The sequence below is a fragment of the Oncorhynchus kisutch genome, linkage group LG4, assembly GCF_002021735.2.
Source record: "Oncorhynchus kisutch isolate 150728-3 linkage group LG4, Okis_V2, whole genome shotgun sequence".
NCBI classification, from domain to species: Eukaryota; Metazoa; Chordata; class Actinopteri; order Salmoniformes; family Salmonidae; genus Oncorhynchus; species Oncorhynchus kisutch.
The window spans coordinates 78,277,173-78,294,034 of NC_034177.2; the positions used below are offsets into that span (position 1 = coordinate 78,277,173).

Below are 16,862 nucleotides of genomic sequence, written 5' to 3' on the forward strand. Positions count from 1 at the left end.
TACATGAGGGCTAGGCTACATTAGGGCTACATGAGGGCTAGACTACATGGGGGCTACATGAGGGCTAGGCTACATGAGGGCTACATGAGGGCTAGGCTACATGAGGGCTACATGAGTGCTAGGCTACATGAGGGCTAGACTACATGAGGGCTACATGAGGGCTAGGCTACATGAGGGCTACATGAGGGCTAGTCTACATGAGGGCTAGGCTAAATGAGGGCTACATGAGGGCTAGGCTACATGAGGGCTAGGCTACATGAGGGCTACATGAGGCCTAGGCTACATGAGGGCTAGGCTACATGAGGGCTAGGCTACATGAGGGCTAGGCTACATGAGGGCTACTTGAGGGCTAGACTACATGAGGGCTACATGAGGGCTAGGCTACATGAGGGCTACATGAGGGCTAGACTACATGAGGGCTACATGAGGGCTAGGCTACATGAGGGCTACATGAGGGCTAGGCTACATGATGGCTACATGAGTGATAGGCTACATGAGGGCTAGACTACATGAGGGCTAGGCTACATGAGGGCTACATGAGGGCTAGGCTACATGAGGGCTAGGCTATATGAGGGCTAGGCTACATGAGGGCTACATGAGGGCTAGGCTACATGAGGGCTAGACTACATGAGGGCTACATGAGGGCTAGACTACATGAGGGCTACATGAGGGCTAGGCTACATGAGGGCTACATGAGGGCTAGACTACATGGGGGCTACATGAGGGCTACATGAGGGCTAGGCTACATGAGGGCTACATAAGGGCTAGGCTACATGAGGGCTACATGAGTGCTAGGCTACATGAGGGCTAGACTACATGAGGGCTACATGAGGGCTAGGCTACATGAGGGCTAGTCTACATGAGGGCTAGGCTACATGAGGGCTACATGAGGGCTAGGCTACATGAGGGCTAGGCTACATGAGGGCTACATGAGGGCTAGTCTACATGAGGGCTAGGCTACATGAGGGCTACATGAGGGCTACATGAGTGCTAGGCTACATGAGGGCTAGACTACATGAGGGCTACATGAGGGCTAGACTACACGAGGGCTACATGAGGGCTAGACAACATGAGGGCTACATGAGGGCTACATGAGGGCTAGGCTACATGAGGGCTACATGAGGGCTAGGCTACATGAGGGCTAGGCTACATGAGGGCTACATGAGGCCTAGGCTACATGAGGGCTAGGCTACATGAGGGCTAGGCTACATGAGGGCTAGGCTACATGAGGGCTACTTGAGGGCTAGACTACATGAGGGCTACATGAGGGCTAGGCTACATGAGGGCTACATGAGGGCTAGACTACATGAGGGCTACATGAGGGCTAGGCTACATGAGGGCTACATGAGGGCTAGACTACATGAGGGCTAGGCTACATGAGGGCTACATGAGGGCTAGGCTACATGAGGGCTAGGCTATATGAGGGCTAGGCTACATGAGGGCTACATGAGGGCTAGGCTACATGAGGGCTAGACTACATGAGGGCTACATGAGGGCTAGACTACATGAGGGCTACATGAGGGCTAGGCTACATGAGGGCTACATGAGGGCTAGACTACATGGGGGCTACATGAGGGCTACATGAGGGCTAGGCTACATGAGGGCTACATAAGGGCTAGGCTACATGAGGGCTACATGAGTGCTAGGCTACATGAGGGCTAGACTACATGAGGGCTACATGAGGGCTAGGCTACATGAGGGCTAGTCTACATGAGGGCTAGGCTACATGAGGGCTACATGAGGGCTAGGCTACATGAGGGCTAGGCTACATGAGGGCTACATGAGGGCTAGTCTACATGAGGGCTAGGCTACATGAGGGCTACATGAGGGCTACATGAGTGCTAGGCTACATGAGGGCTAGACTACATGAGGGCTACATGAGGGCTAGACTACACGAGGGCTACATGAGGGCTAGACAACATGAGGGCTACATGAGGGCTACATGAGGGCTAGGCTACATGAGGGCTACATGAGGGCTAGACTACATGGGGGATACATGAGGGCTAGGCTACATGAGGGCTACATAAGGGCTCAGATCAGAACAGTTAGCTTAAAATGTTGATAAACTATTAGGCTATTTCTTCACATTATAAGCGCAGCAATGCACACATGGTAGTGGGCTATAAGCGCAAATGTTCCATTAGCAGAAACACCAATATCGAAAGTGACCTCAAACAAAATGATGCATGTAATGCTTTTATTATAAAGCTGCATTTTTATGGTGAAAATGATCTTCCCCAAACTTGAATCTCATGTACTGTTTATGTCTGCCAGTTAGGCTCTACACCTCTTGTAGTGTGGATTCATGTGCTTCATTTTAAGATGTTTGTGATAAAGACCTTATTAAAACATATGGGCTAGGCTACATGAGGGCTACATGAGTGCTAGTCTACATGAGGGCTAGGCTACATGAGGGCTAGGCTACATGAGGGCTACATGAGGGCTAGGCTACATGAGGGCTAGGCTACATGAGGGCTACATGAGGGCTAGTCTACATGAGGGCTAGGCTACATGAGGGCTACATGAGGGCTACATGAGTGCTAGGCTACATGAGGGCTAGACTACATGAGGGCTACATGAGGGCTAGACTACACGAGGGCTACATGAGGGCTAGACAACATGAGGGCTACATGAGGGCTACATGAGGGCTAGGCTACATGAGGGCTACATGAGGGCTAGACTACATGGGGGATACATGAGGGCTAGGCTACATGAGGGCTACATAAGGGCTCAGATCAGAACAGTTAGCTTAAAATGTTGATAAACTATTAGGCTATTTCTTCACATTATAAGCGCAGCAATGCACACATGGTAGTGGGCTATAAGCGCAAATGTTCCATTAGCAGAAACACCAATATCGAAAGTGACCTCAAACGAAATGATGCATGTAATGCTTTTATTATAAAGCTGCATTTTTATGGTGAAAATGATCTTCCCCAAACTTGAATCTCATGTACTGTTTATGTCTGCCAGTTAGGCTCTACACCTCTTGTAGTGTGGATTCATGTGCTTCATTTTAAGATGTTTGTGATAAAGACCTTATTAAAACATATGGGCTAGGCTACATGAGGGCTACATGAGTGCTAGGCTACATGAGGGCTAGACTACATGAGGGCTACATGAGGGCTAGACTACATGAGGGCTACATGAGGGCTAGGCTACATGAGGGCTACATGAGGGCTAGACTACATGGGGGCTACATGAGGGCTACATGAGGGCTACATGAGGGCTAGGCTACATGAGGGCTACATAAGGGCTAGGCTACATGAGGGCTACATGAGTGCTATGCTACATGAGGGCTAGACTACATGAGGGCTACATGAGGGCTAGGCTACATGAGGGCTAGTCTACATGAGGGCTAGGCTACATGAGGGCTATATGAGGGCTAGGCTACATGAGGGCTAGTCTACATGAGGGCTAGGCTACATGAGGGCTACATGAGTGCTAGGCTACATGAGGGCTAGACTACATGAGGGCTACATGAGGGCTAGACTACACGAGGGCTACATGAGGGCTAGACTACATGAGGGCTACATGAGGGCTACATGAGGGCTACATGAGGGCTAGGCTACATTAGGGCTACATGAGGGCTAGACTACATGGGGGCTACATGAGGGCTAGGCTACATGAGGGCTACATGAGGGCTAGGCTACATGAGGGCTACATGAGTGCTAGGCTACATGAGGGCTAGACTACATGAGGGCTACATGAGGGCTAGGCTACATGAGGGCTACATGAGGGCTAGTCTACATGAGGGCTAGGCTAAATGAGGGCTACATGAGGGCTAGGCTACATGAGGGCTAGGCTACATGAGGGCTACATGAGGCCTAGGCTACATGAGGGCTAGGCTACATGAGGGCTAGGCTACATGAGGGCTAGGCTACATGAGGGCTACTTGAGGGCTAGACTACATGAGGGCTACATGAGGGCTAGGCTACATGAGGGCTACATGAGGGCTAGACTACATGAGGGCTACATGAGGGCTAGGCTACATGAGGGCTACATGAGGGCTAGGCTACATGATGGCTACATGAGTGATAGGCTACATGAGGGCTAGACTACATGAGGGCTAGGCTACATGAGGGCTACATGAGGGCTAGGCTACATGAGGGCTAGGCTATATGAGGGCTAGGCTACATGAGGGCTACATGAGGGCTAGGCTACATGAGGGCTAGACTACATGAGGGCTACATGAGGGCTAGACTACATGAGGGCTACATGAGGGCTAGGCTACATGAGGGCTACATGAGGGCTAGACTACATGGGGGCTACATGAGGGCTACATGAGGGCTAGGCTACATGAGGGCTACATAAGGGCTAGGCTACATGAGGGCTACATGAGTGCTAGGCTACATGAGGGCTAGACTACATGAGGGCTACATGAGGGCTAGGCTACATGAGGGCTAGTCTACATGAGGGCTAGGCTACATGAGGGCTACATGAGGGCTAGGCTACATGAGGGCTAGGCTACATGAGGGCTACATGAGGGCTAGTCTACATGAGGGCTAGGCTACATGAGGGCTACATGAGTGCTAGGCTACATGAGGGCTAGACTACATGAGGGCTACATGAGGGCTAGACTACACGAGGGCTACATGAGGGCTAGACTACATGAGGGCTACATGAGGGCTACATGAGGGCTAGGCTACATTAGGGCTACATGAGGGCTAGACTACATGGGGGCTACATGAGGGCTAGGCTACATGAGGGCTACATAAGGGCTAGGCTACATGAGGGCTAGGTGAGTGCTAGGCTACATGAGGGCTAGACTACATGAGGGCTAGGCTACATGAGGGCTACATGAGGGCTAGTCTACATGAGGGCTAGGCTAAATGAGGGCTACATGAGGGCTAGGCTACATGAGGGCTAGGCTACATGAGGGCTACATGAGGGCTAGGCTACATGAGGGCTAGGCTACATGAGGGCTAGGCTACATGAGGGCTACACTACATGAGGGCTACTTGAGGGCTAGACTACATGAGGGCTACATGAGGGCTACATGAGGGCTAGGCTACATTAGGGCTACATGAGGGCTAGACTACATGGGGGCTACATGAGGGCTACATAAGGGCTAGGCTACATGAGGGCTACATGAGTGCTAGGCTACATGAGGGCTAGGCTACATGAGGGCTACATGAGGGCTAGTCTACATGAGGGCTAGGCTAAATGAGTGCTACATGAGGGCTAGGCTACATGAGGGCTAGGCTACATGAGGGCTACATGAGGCCTAGGCTACATGAGGGCTAGGCTACATGAGGGCTACATGAGGGCTAGGCTACATGAGGGCTACATGAGGGCTAGACTACATGGGGGCTACATGAGGGCTACATGAGGGCTAGGCTACATGAGGGCTACATAAGGGCTAGGCTACATGAGGGCTACATGAGGGCTAGACTACACGAGGGCTACATGAGGGCTAGACTACATGAGGGCTACATGAGGGCTACATGAGGGCTAGGCTACATTAGGGCTACATGAGGGCTAGACTACATGGGGGCTACATGAGGGCTAGGCTACATGAGGGCTACATAAGGGCTAGGCTACATGAGGGCTAGGTGAGTGCTAGGCTACATGAGGGCTAGACTACATGAGGGCTAGGCTACATGAGGGCTAGGCTACATGAGGGCTACACTACATGAGGGCTACTTGAGGGCTAGACTACATGAGGGCTACATGAGGGCTACATGAGGGCTAGGCTACATTAGGGCTACATGAGGGCTAGACTACATGGGGGCTACATGAGGGCTACATAAGGGCTAGGCTACATGAGGGCTACATGAGTGCTAGGCTACATGAGGGCTAGACTACATGAGGGCTACATGAGGGCTAGGCTACATGAGGGCTACATGAGGGCTAGTCTACATGAGGGCTAGGCTAAATGAGGGCTACATGAGGGCTAGGCTACATGAGGGCTAGGCTACATGAGGGCTACATGAGGCCTAGGCTACATGAGGGCTAGGCTACATGAGGGCTACTTGAGGGCTAGACTACATGAGGGCTACATGAGGGCTAGGCTACATGAGGGCTACATGAGGGCTAGACTACATGAGGGCTACATGAGGGCTAGGCTACATGAGGGCTACATGAGGGCTACATGAGTGATAGGCTACATGAGGGCTAGACTACATGAGGGCTAGGCTACATGAGGGATACATGAGGGCTAGGCTACATGAGGGCTAGGCTATATGAGGGCTAGGCTACATGAGGGCTAGGCTACATGAGGTGTGTGACTATGATTCAAACAAGTCGCAAAAAAAGGCTTTGTTTCTTATGCTGGGCATCATTTACAAGTGATAATATATATTTCACAAGTGATATGCTAATATTGTCACCCATCAGACTATTCTTGATTTAATCTTGTCTTTACATATACTAAATAATATATGTGTGACATTTGTTTTGATTTAGAATGGACCAATTATCATGCACCTGTATCGAAACAGGGGCAGCAGAAAAAATACATGTCATCTATGCAATTAAACAGTGAATGGAGAAGGCTTTTCCACATGGTTATTTTCATGCCAGCCAGGTAGGCTATACTCCTAAAGAGAAGCAATGTGCTTAACATTAGGAACGTTAAGAAATAAATATAGTAGCCCTAGCCTATAGAAAGCTGATGGGATCCTCCTCTTTTTATTATCGGCCATCACTCTGAGGAACAACACTCCCCTCTTACGAGGGGAATGGAGCCTTGTCACTTGAGTGTACATCAATCAAGCTTCTTTCTCCAGCAGTGAGGAGGGAGTAGAGAGAAAAGCCTAGACACACAGATACATAGACACAGACAGAGGACTCCACATCATAAACACAATGAACAGACCAGGCAGCATGTTAGGTCAACTTCAAATCAAATCAAATGTATTTGTCACATACACATGGTTAGCAGATGTTAAAGCGAGTGTAGCGAAACGCTTGTGCTTCTTGTTCCGACAATGCAGTAATAAGCAACGAGTAATCTAACCTAACAATTCCAAAACGACTACCTTATACACACAAGTGTAAAGGGATAAAGAATATGTACATAAAGATATATGAATGAGTGATGGTACAGAGCGGCATAGGCAAGATGCAGTAGATGGTATCGAGTACAGTATATACATATGAGATGAGTAATGTAGGGTATGTAAACAAAGTGGCATAGTTCAAAGTGGCTAGTGATACATGTATTACATAAAGATGCAGTAGATGATATAGGGTACAGTATATACATATACATATGAGATGAGTAATGTAGGGTATGTAAACATTATATTAAGTAGCATTGTTTAAAGTGGCTAGTGATATATTTGACATCAATTTCCATCAATTCCCATTATTAATGTGGCTGGAGTTGAGTCAGTGTGTTGGCAGCAGCCACTCAATGTTAGTGGTGGCTGTTTAACAGTCTGATGGCCTTGAGATAGAAGCTGTTTTTCAGTCTCTCGGTCCCTGCTTTGATGCACCTGTACTGACCTCGCCTTCTGGATGATAGCGGGGTGAACAGGCAGTGGCTCGGGTGGTTGTTGTCCTTGATGATCTTTATGGCCTTCCTGTGACATCGGGTGGTGTAGGTGTCCTGGAGGACAGGTAGTTTGCCCCCGGTGATGCATTGTGCAGACGTCACTACCCTCTGGAGAGCCTTATGGTTGTGGGCGGAGCAGTTGCCGTACCAGGCGGTGATACAGCCCGACAGGATGCTCTCGATTGTGCATCTGTAGAAGTTTGTGAGTGCTTTTGGTGACAAGCCGAATTTCTTCTGCCTCCTGAGGTTGAAGAGGCGCTGCTGCGCCTTCTTCACAACGCTGTCTGTGTGGATGGTCCAATTCAGTTTGTCCGTGATGTGTACGCCGAGGAACTTAAAACTTACTACCCTCTCCACTACTGTCCCATCGATGTGGATAGGGGGGTGCTCCCTCTGCTGTTTCCTGAAGTCCACAATCACCACCTTTGTTTTGTTGACGTTGAGTGTGAGGTTATTTTCCTGACACCACACTGAGGGCCCTCACCTCCTCCCTGTAGGCCATCTCGTCGTTGTTGGTAATCAAGCCTACCACTGTAGTGTCGTCCGCAAACTTGATGATTGAGTTGGGGGCGTGCATGGCCAACGCAGTCATGGGTGATCAGGGAGTACAGGAGAGGGCTCAGAACGCACCCTTGTGGGGCCCCAGTGTTGAGGATCAGCGGGGTGGAGTTGTTGTTACCTACCCTCACCACCTGGGGGGTGGCTCGTCAGGAAGTCCAGTACCCAGTTGCACAGGGTGGGGTCGAGACCCAGGGTCTCGAGCTTGATGACGAGCTTGGAGGCCACTATGGTGTTAAATGCTGAGCTGTAGTCGATGAACAGCATTCTCACATAAGTATTCCTCTTGTCCAGATGGATTAGGGCAGTGTGCAGTGTGGTTGAGATTGCATCGTCTGTGGACCTATTTGGGCGGTAAGCAAATTGGAGTGGGTCTAGGGTGTCAGGTAGGGTGAAGGTGATATGGTCCTTGACTAGTCTCTCAAAGCACTTCATGATGACGGAAGTGAGTGCTACGGGGCGGTAGTCGTTTAGCTCAGTTACCTTAGCTTTCTTGGGAACAGGGACAATGGTGGCCCTCTTGAAGCATGTGGGAACAGCAAACTGGGATAAGGATTGATTGAAATATGTCCGTAAACACACCATCCAGCTGGTCTGCGCCATTAAGAAAGACCAGGAAGGATACCTCCAGAAATACATGTTGTCTGTGAATTGAACAGAGTAATCTGCATAAGGGGTCATTGTGGAGTCGAAGGTTGATGCAAAACTTATAATGATATACTTTCATACACAAACTAATTAAACACACACAAATACACAAACTATGAACACATGCAAATACACAAACAAATTAAACACACACAAATACACAAGCAAATTAAACACACACAAATACACAAACTAATTAAACACACACAAATACACAAACTATGAACACATGCTGGACATACACATATAATCACACAAAATCACAATGTCAGTCAGTGCCTTTATCAATCCTTCTTTTCTACTCGCTGCAATTGCCGTGACTGATGTGAGCAGCTGCAAACCTTGAAGCATGTGATCACATGGTGACGGTCTAAAACACAATAATTGACCAAAACAAGGAGCATTGTTCCTAGTGCTCTAAAGACAGCTTCTACGTAAGACCCAGACTTCTAAAGCGCAGAAATACCTTTAGACTGTTAACTCAATCACATGGAATGAACAAAATGTGAGTAACAGGCATAGAACACTAGAATCATAGCACTCGCACACACATGCACACACGCACCTTCTCAGCATGCACACACACATGCACACACGCACCTTCTCAGCATGCACACGCACTTCCCTACGACACACAACATATACTGAACAATACAAATGCAACATGCAACAATTTCAACAATTTTACTGACTCTGACTCCGTCAGTTGAAATAACCCTCTACATGCTGCTTTTATATTTCTGCTCAGTATAGTTCTACATTAAGGGCATAGGGCAGACCGCACATACACAGTTCACTTCAACACCTCCTAACAAACAGGTTCTCAACAACATTAACATTTAAATCAAACTCATGGAAGACCCCAAGAAGATTAGCTAACTTTACAACGTTAGCTGATGGGGATCCTAACAAAATTATTATTATTTTTTTTTTAAATCAACAGGTTCCTTTGTGGGAGAGCACAGCTAATAAAAGATGGTGAGCACACTTAGTGAAATACAATTACACACACAACACACGCAGTCACCAACACACACACTATACACACACTCAATTCTTTCTCAGTTTGTCAAATAATTCAATTCGCACATCTCCAAAAGAGCCAGTGGGAAATCGAACACATATTTGCACTGTTCTTCTGGCAACAGTGGAAGACTTGAGATGCTGTAGAAGTCAGGAGGTCACTTCACAGCCTAAAGGAGGAAAACTGGAGACATATGAGAACAAAGTTCCCTCTCACATTCTCTCTAACCTAACAGTTGGGGGAGAAGAGGAGAGAGAGGGAGGAAGAAGGGAGGAATGGAAGCTAGAAAGCTGGAGTCTGTCACTGAGTAAATTCCCTGGGAGGAGGTTGTAATGGGAGGCTTTCTACAGAGTGGTCTGTAAGCAGCAGGAGGCTTCACACACACAAACACACTCTGTCAGCACTGCTAGAATTACCTAAGGCAGATCATGCTTTTGCACCACAGAAAGTTTGGAGCGCCTTTATCAAAATAACGTCAGCTTAAAAAGAACAACTTGAAATTGATATCTTTACCTTTATGGTTTTTTTTTTCAACCTTTGACCCTTTGTTGTGCCTTGGATATGACTTAAAATGTTTAATATATTCTGGCACACGAGGTAGGCTACAATATTTACACTGGTAAATAGGCTATTGAGTCAAGGTCATTAGGTCACTTACCTTTTACACACAAACTAAACAAATACACAAAACTACACCACTGAACAAACCATACACACATAACCACATTCACACTACAAAACCAAGCACTCGTGCTCAGCCTTCATCAAAACAGTGCTTACAGTGGAAATCAAACAAGACATCCAACTGCATAAGTTCAAATGTGCTTTAATGTTGTCTTGAAATAATATTGTTTTTCACTAATCTCAGAAATCGGGTTTTGATTTGGAACAGTCTAGTTGTCTCTTCCACAGACTTTCAGACAACTTGAAGAGGTGCTGTGCTTGTCTTCTCTCTTCTCTACTGGGTGCAGAGTGTCTCAACTAGGGATGTGCACGGTTATTCCAATATTCCAATATCTGACGGGTATTAGAATTCGAATTGTCTGACAAATAAAATATTGGCCTATTTTAACACTGAATAAGATTTTTTCTAAATTAAATAAAAATATAAATTTGACAATGTTACATACAAGGATATACCATGACATTTCAAATTATTAATTTAATAAAACTACAAACTTTTCAATGCAGATTTTATGGCGTGTGCCAGCTTGTTGTTTATGTTGGCCAATCGATGCGGCAAAGAGGCTCAATGTGTAGCAAGTGGAGTGGCGTCAGTAATGCAATGTAAGATTAAATACAATTTGTGAATTAAAGGTTAGCGAAATTAGAAGGAGTAGGATACAATGATCAACCAACAGTAGGCTGTTGTTTTATCTGAATGGGGTTGGAGAGAAAACGCAGCATATGGGCCTCAATTAGCCTAGCTAGCTATAGCTGGCTAGCTAGCTAGCTTCTCTAGGCTTCTCCAGTCAAGACAGGCACTGTTATATGGGATGATAGATAACATTGTGGTTGCTACAAGTTAGCTCGTCTTGGCTGTAGCCGGGTTGCCTTGGCTGCATCTCTCTCTCCCCCTCCTTCTGTTCGCTCCCATGCGATCACACGCTGGCCCCTCCGCAGCTGCAGCAATAGAGCGCCAGCCTCTATCCCTCGTGCAGCAGTGCTCATGTTAAAACTTAAGTTAAAAAAACAACATATGTATTTCGAATAACCGGATATCCGACAAAAATTCATGATAGTATTTGAATAGTGAAATTATTTTAAACCCCCCATCCCTAGTCTCAATTTCTGTTTGTTTGTAGCTTAATCTCTCCCTTCGTCAGGAGTCTCTCTTTTCCATCGTCTTCAAAGACGGTTTAATATATAAATACATTCTATGCCACAGGCTCAAACGCCATCTTTAAATGTATTTTTCTAATCATTTAGGTGTGACATTTCGTCATGGACTTGTCTGTCTCTGTCACTATGCCGATGGGGAAACCATTGACTTACTGTATACAAAAATGTTTTATAGCCCCCTCTCTCTAAAACCTCTCTCTCTCTCTTTCTTTATCTCTCGCTGTCTCTCTCTACCTCGTTATCTCTCTCTGTCTCTCTCCCTCTATGTCTTTATCTCTCTCTCTCCAGCCCATGGCTGGTTTTCAGTAGCAGTCCCAGCTGTCATATTACCAGTAGTGATGATTCAGAAGACACTCTGCCCTCTCAGGAGGTCACCCCCAGCCTCAGTCCATTTTATCCTGTCACCCTGCATCACACAGCAGCACCCAGTCCACACACACACACACACAAACCTGGTCTGTCTGCAGTCCATGCTGCCTGCAAGGTCGCTCTCACAAACACATGCGCACGCATGCAGGCACACGCACATACAAACACACTCACACACACAACCAAACACATCAGCAATGAGGAGAAGTCCCAGCACTATCTGCTGCCTGCATACCAGATTAGAAAATTAAAATCAATATGCAATTTCTTAGATATCCACATAACTGTTTATGGTGGGAACCAATCCCATTAAAGCGCATGGCAGGACGGAGAAAAATAAATTGTCATCATGTCGAATTCCAGGTGTTAACCATGCACAAACTCAGCATCAGCATCCAGCACTCAGATATCAGGTAGGCCTATATGCTACCTAATTGGGCAGCCTGGTCTCATAGACTAGACATAAATAGTCAATGTAAATCCTCCGAGACCCAAATTAGTATGATATGTTACGTTTAATGCAAACATCTAGCAACCCAAAGGTTACTCGTTCGAATCTCATCCCGGACAACCAATAACGCGAATGTCTAGCAACCCAGAGGTTGCGTGGTCGAATTTCATCAAGGACAACTTTAGAATTTTAGCTAATTAGCAACTTTGCAACTACTTACTATTTTTTTAGCTACTTTGCAACTATTTAGCAGGTAAGCTAACCCTAAACCAAACTTTTTAGCTAACCCTTCTCCTAACCATAACCATAACCCTTTAACCTAACTCCTACCCTTAACTCTAACCCCTAGCCTAGCTAACGCCACAAATTGTGGCTAAGCGCCAGTATAGAGTCAAAGTAGAGTCGCAATTCAACGGCTCAGACACAAGAGGTATGTGGCAGGGTCTACAGTCAATCACGGATTACAAAAAGAAAACCAGCCCCGTCGCGGACCAGGATCTCTTGCTCCCAGACAGACTAAATAACTTTTTTGCCCGCTTTGAGGACAATACAGTGCCACTGACACGGCCCGCAACCAAAACCTGCGGACTCTCCTTCACTGCAGCCGATGTGAGTAAAACATTTAAACGTGTTAACCCTCGCAAGGCTGCAGGACCAGACGGCATCCCCAGCCGCGTCTTCAGAGCATGCGCAGACCAGGTGGCTGGTGTGTTTACGGACATATTCAATCAACCCTTATCCCAGTCTGCTGTTCCCACATGCTTCAAGAGGGCCACCATTGTCCCTGTTCCCAAGGAAGCTAAGGTAACTGAGCTAAATGACTACCGCCCCGTAGCACTCACTTCCGTCATCATGAAGTGCTTTGTGTCCACCCTACCTGACACCCTAGACCCACTCCAATTTGCTTACCGCCCAAATAGGTCCATCCACAGACGACGCAATCGCAACCACACTGCACACTGCCCTGACCCATCTGGACAAGAGGAATACCTATGTGAGAATGCTGTTCATCGACTACAGCTCAGCATTTAACACCATAGTACCCTCCAAACTCGTCATCAAGCTCAAGACCCTGGGTCTCGACCCCGCCCTGTGCAACTGGGTACTGGACTTCCTGACAGGCCGCCCCCAGGTGGTGAGGGTAGGTAACAACATCTCCACCCCGCTGATCCTCAACACTGGGGACCCACAAGGGTGCATTCTGAGCCCTCTCCTGTACTCCCTGTTCACCCACGACTGTGTGGCCATGAACGCCTCCAACTCAATCATCACGTTTGCAGACGACACTACAGTGGTAGGCTTATTTACCAACAACGACGAGACGGCCTACAGGGAGGAGGTGAGGGCCCTCGGAGTGTGGTGTCTGGAAAATAACCTCACACTCAACGTCAACAAAACAAAGGAGATGATTGTGGACTTCAGGAAACAGCAGAGGGAGCACCCCCCTAACCACATCGACGGGACAGCAGTGGAGAGGGTAGTAAGTTTTAAGTTCCTCGGCATACACATCATGGACAAACTGAATTGGTCCACCCACACAGACAGCGTCGTGAAGAAGGCGCAGCAGCGCCTCTTCAACCTCAGGAGGCTGAAGAAATTCGGCTTGTCACCAAATGCACTCACAAACTTCTACAGATACACAATTGAGAGCATTCTGTCGGGCTGTATCACCGCCTGGTACAGCAACTGCTCCGCCCACAACCATAAGGCTCTCCAGAGGGTAGTGAGGTCTGCACAACGCATCACCGGGGGCAAACTACCTGCCCTCCAGGACACCTACACCACCCAATGTCACAGGAAGGCCATAAAGATCATCAAGGACAACAACCACCAGAGCCCTCTTTATGTACATATTCTTTGTCCCTTCACACTTGTGTCTATAAGGTAGTAGTTTTGGAATTGTTAGGTTAGATTACTCGTTGGTTATTACTGCATTGTCGGAACTAGAAGCACAAGCATTTCGCTACACTCGCATTAACATCTGCTAACCATGTGTATGTGACAAATACATTTGATTTGATTTGATCATACACTTTGCAAATTCGTAACATACAAAATGGATGTTGGACATCCACAAATGAATACATACCATACGAAACATAACATATTATACTAAATGGAGTGTCTCAGATTTTCGTATAGAATAATACAAAATGTTCTGAGTCCAGGTTGAATTGGGATGAATCTGATATGCCTAAAAATAAAAACATTACCTATGAAGCATATTTGGCAAACAGCATCTAATTGAAATGTGGAATCACATTAGCCTATTGTCAGGTGTTCACTGTTCACGTTCTAAGCTACATGTGTGGATGTGTGGACCACTGCGGATGTTCTTGTTGCTCGTCCATTTGATGTAGAAACATTATTTGTGAGAGAGCGCAGATAAGGTGCGTGCTCCACCGCAGGTTGTGACATCAGGCAGCTGAATCTGTCTTGCCGGTGGCAGACTCGTAGCTTTTCCATGGTGATAAGGGGAAAAGCCGATCAACGGACTAAAGATCTGCACTGCCTGAGGTAGCAAAGACCGAAACACTGCATAGCTAATCTAGATAATGCGTTCAATGCCTCCCCAGGCCAGGACCGGTTTATGATAATCTGCGGAGAAAATGTAGCAGAGATACGGACACAGAGCAGGGAGCTGGTTTCGCTTCCCACATTGCTGTTTGTTGTTGATCTCAAAGCAAGGCATGCTGGGCTGTATTCTGCACCCCGCGGAGGTTGAAGTGAGATAAATCAGATCTAAAACAACAGGATTCTCAGTTTCACTGGACAACTCAGTAGACTGGTTTACAATCCAAAGACTCTGTTCCCTCTTTTACACGGCGGGGTCCACTTCTCTTCTGCAGGGTTAAACGTGTTTCTGTAGACTTATTATACGTTTGTAGACTATTTACTTTTAATTATACTAAACTAGTCATGTCATGGTAAAGTCTGTTGCAGGGCATGAGCAGGTCTTCACATAACTCAATTCCAGACATTAGACAACAGAAGTGAAGATGTTCCCATTCGCATCTGTAGCCTATCCAAAGTAAGCAACCCCAAAGACTAGACTATACTCTGACAGTGTAGCACAGTCTACTGACTATGTAAGCATTGCAAATCACGTCATCATGTCAATATGTACTTTTACAAAAAGCAGTGGGTAGAGGACATTTCCTAAATGAATTGCTAATAACAGTGATATTAGGCCAAGTGACATCACTAACTTCACAAATGTCATTCAATATTCGTGACATGTCACTATCATAGCAGGCCTAAAACTACAGTAGTCAATGAGGGTTCAGTATGTTTCAACTCCTCTGTAAAGCACTTGCTTTTTCTGCAGTTTGATGTTATGCATCAATTGTCCAATAAATCAGTTATAATCCATGTAATTTGGATCATATTACAATCCCGTTTAACTTCAACACGTGGGCATCTAGTCTGAACACGATTTACACCTTGTCAGAGTAGAAAATAACTATAGGCTGCCCATACATTGTACGATGTTTACCTGGTGAGGGTACCCTACATGTGAAACAGCCTGTCAATAGACATATTGACTGCAAAGGGCAGACAGGTTATCAAACGCTGACGAACACAATGAATGAATAGCCTATATATAGGCTAGGCTAATATTTCAGTAGCAACACTGTCACCACTGTGTCACCATTGCCAAACAATCCTAGTAATGTTACGAAACATTGTAACAGATCAGATTCAGATATATATTCGATGGCCGCGCTTCCCTACCCGTCTTGCAGGTCCGTATTTCGTTGTGGTCCACAGGGCTTTTTTCTCGGCTCCTACATTCTCTACATCTCCGAGCAGCCCTGCAGACTCCGAGTCTGAGTCCTCTCCCTCCTCCAGCTCCTCGCCCTCCTCCACCTCTGCCGTCTTCAGTCGCTTCGGCGCTCTCCCATACTCCCCTTCCTCGTATTCTTCAACAAGTGACATGGCTCTTCAGATGGACAGCGATTGAACCCTTCTTAATCTGGAGATAGAGCGTGAAGACAGACTAGTGGTGCGTCGAAAGTTCCCTCTCGTTCTTTTTTGTAAATGTCTCTGGCGTAGCGTGCATCAATGAAACCTGAATGTCCTTCTGTAACGCGCCCTCCTCCGCGGTTCTGTACCAGAGAGCTGCCCAGAGAAGGTGAGTGGAGAGAACCCACCCAGCACCTTCGCCATTGGACAGTCTGTGCTTGCTACTTAGGAATACATCTACCGATTGGTCAGTCTTTGTGTGTCAACAGAGAAAGCCTTCGCTCTCCAGTTTCCACTTTATGCAGTAAAGAAGTACGCAGAAATGATTGCCGCTGCTCGAGCTGTCATATCTCCTGCGACATAAATAATGTTTGAATTCGAAAATTGCAACATAATTGTGATACCACTGCAATTGTATTCCTAGCTAAATGTTGCTGACATCACTGATGATTCTTTGGGCCTTTTAAAGATGGGAGAAAATATCTGAAGTCCTGAAACAACTC

At 46.8% G+C, this 16,862-nt stretch overlaps 1 protein-coding gene across 1 annotated transcript in view; it reads right to left on the minus strand.

Annotated features, from left to right (window-relative positions):
• LOC109890036 (heterogeneous nuclear ribonucleoprotein L-like) overlaps nt 1–16,514 on the minus strand; it is a 66,548-nt gene extending 50,034 nt beyond the window's left edge. Inside the window, exon 1 of the mRNA XM_020482000.2 lies at nt 16,129–16,514. Coding sequence (XP_020337589.1) covers nt 16,129–16,332 — 204 coding nt within the window. The 5' untranslated portion in view covers nt 16,333–16,514. The remainder of the gene's footprint in view (nt 1–16,128) is intronic.
• Between the last annotated feature and the right edge of the window lie 348 nt (nt 16,515–16,862).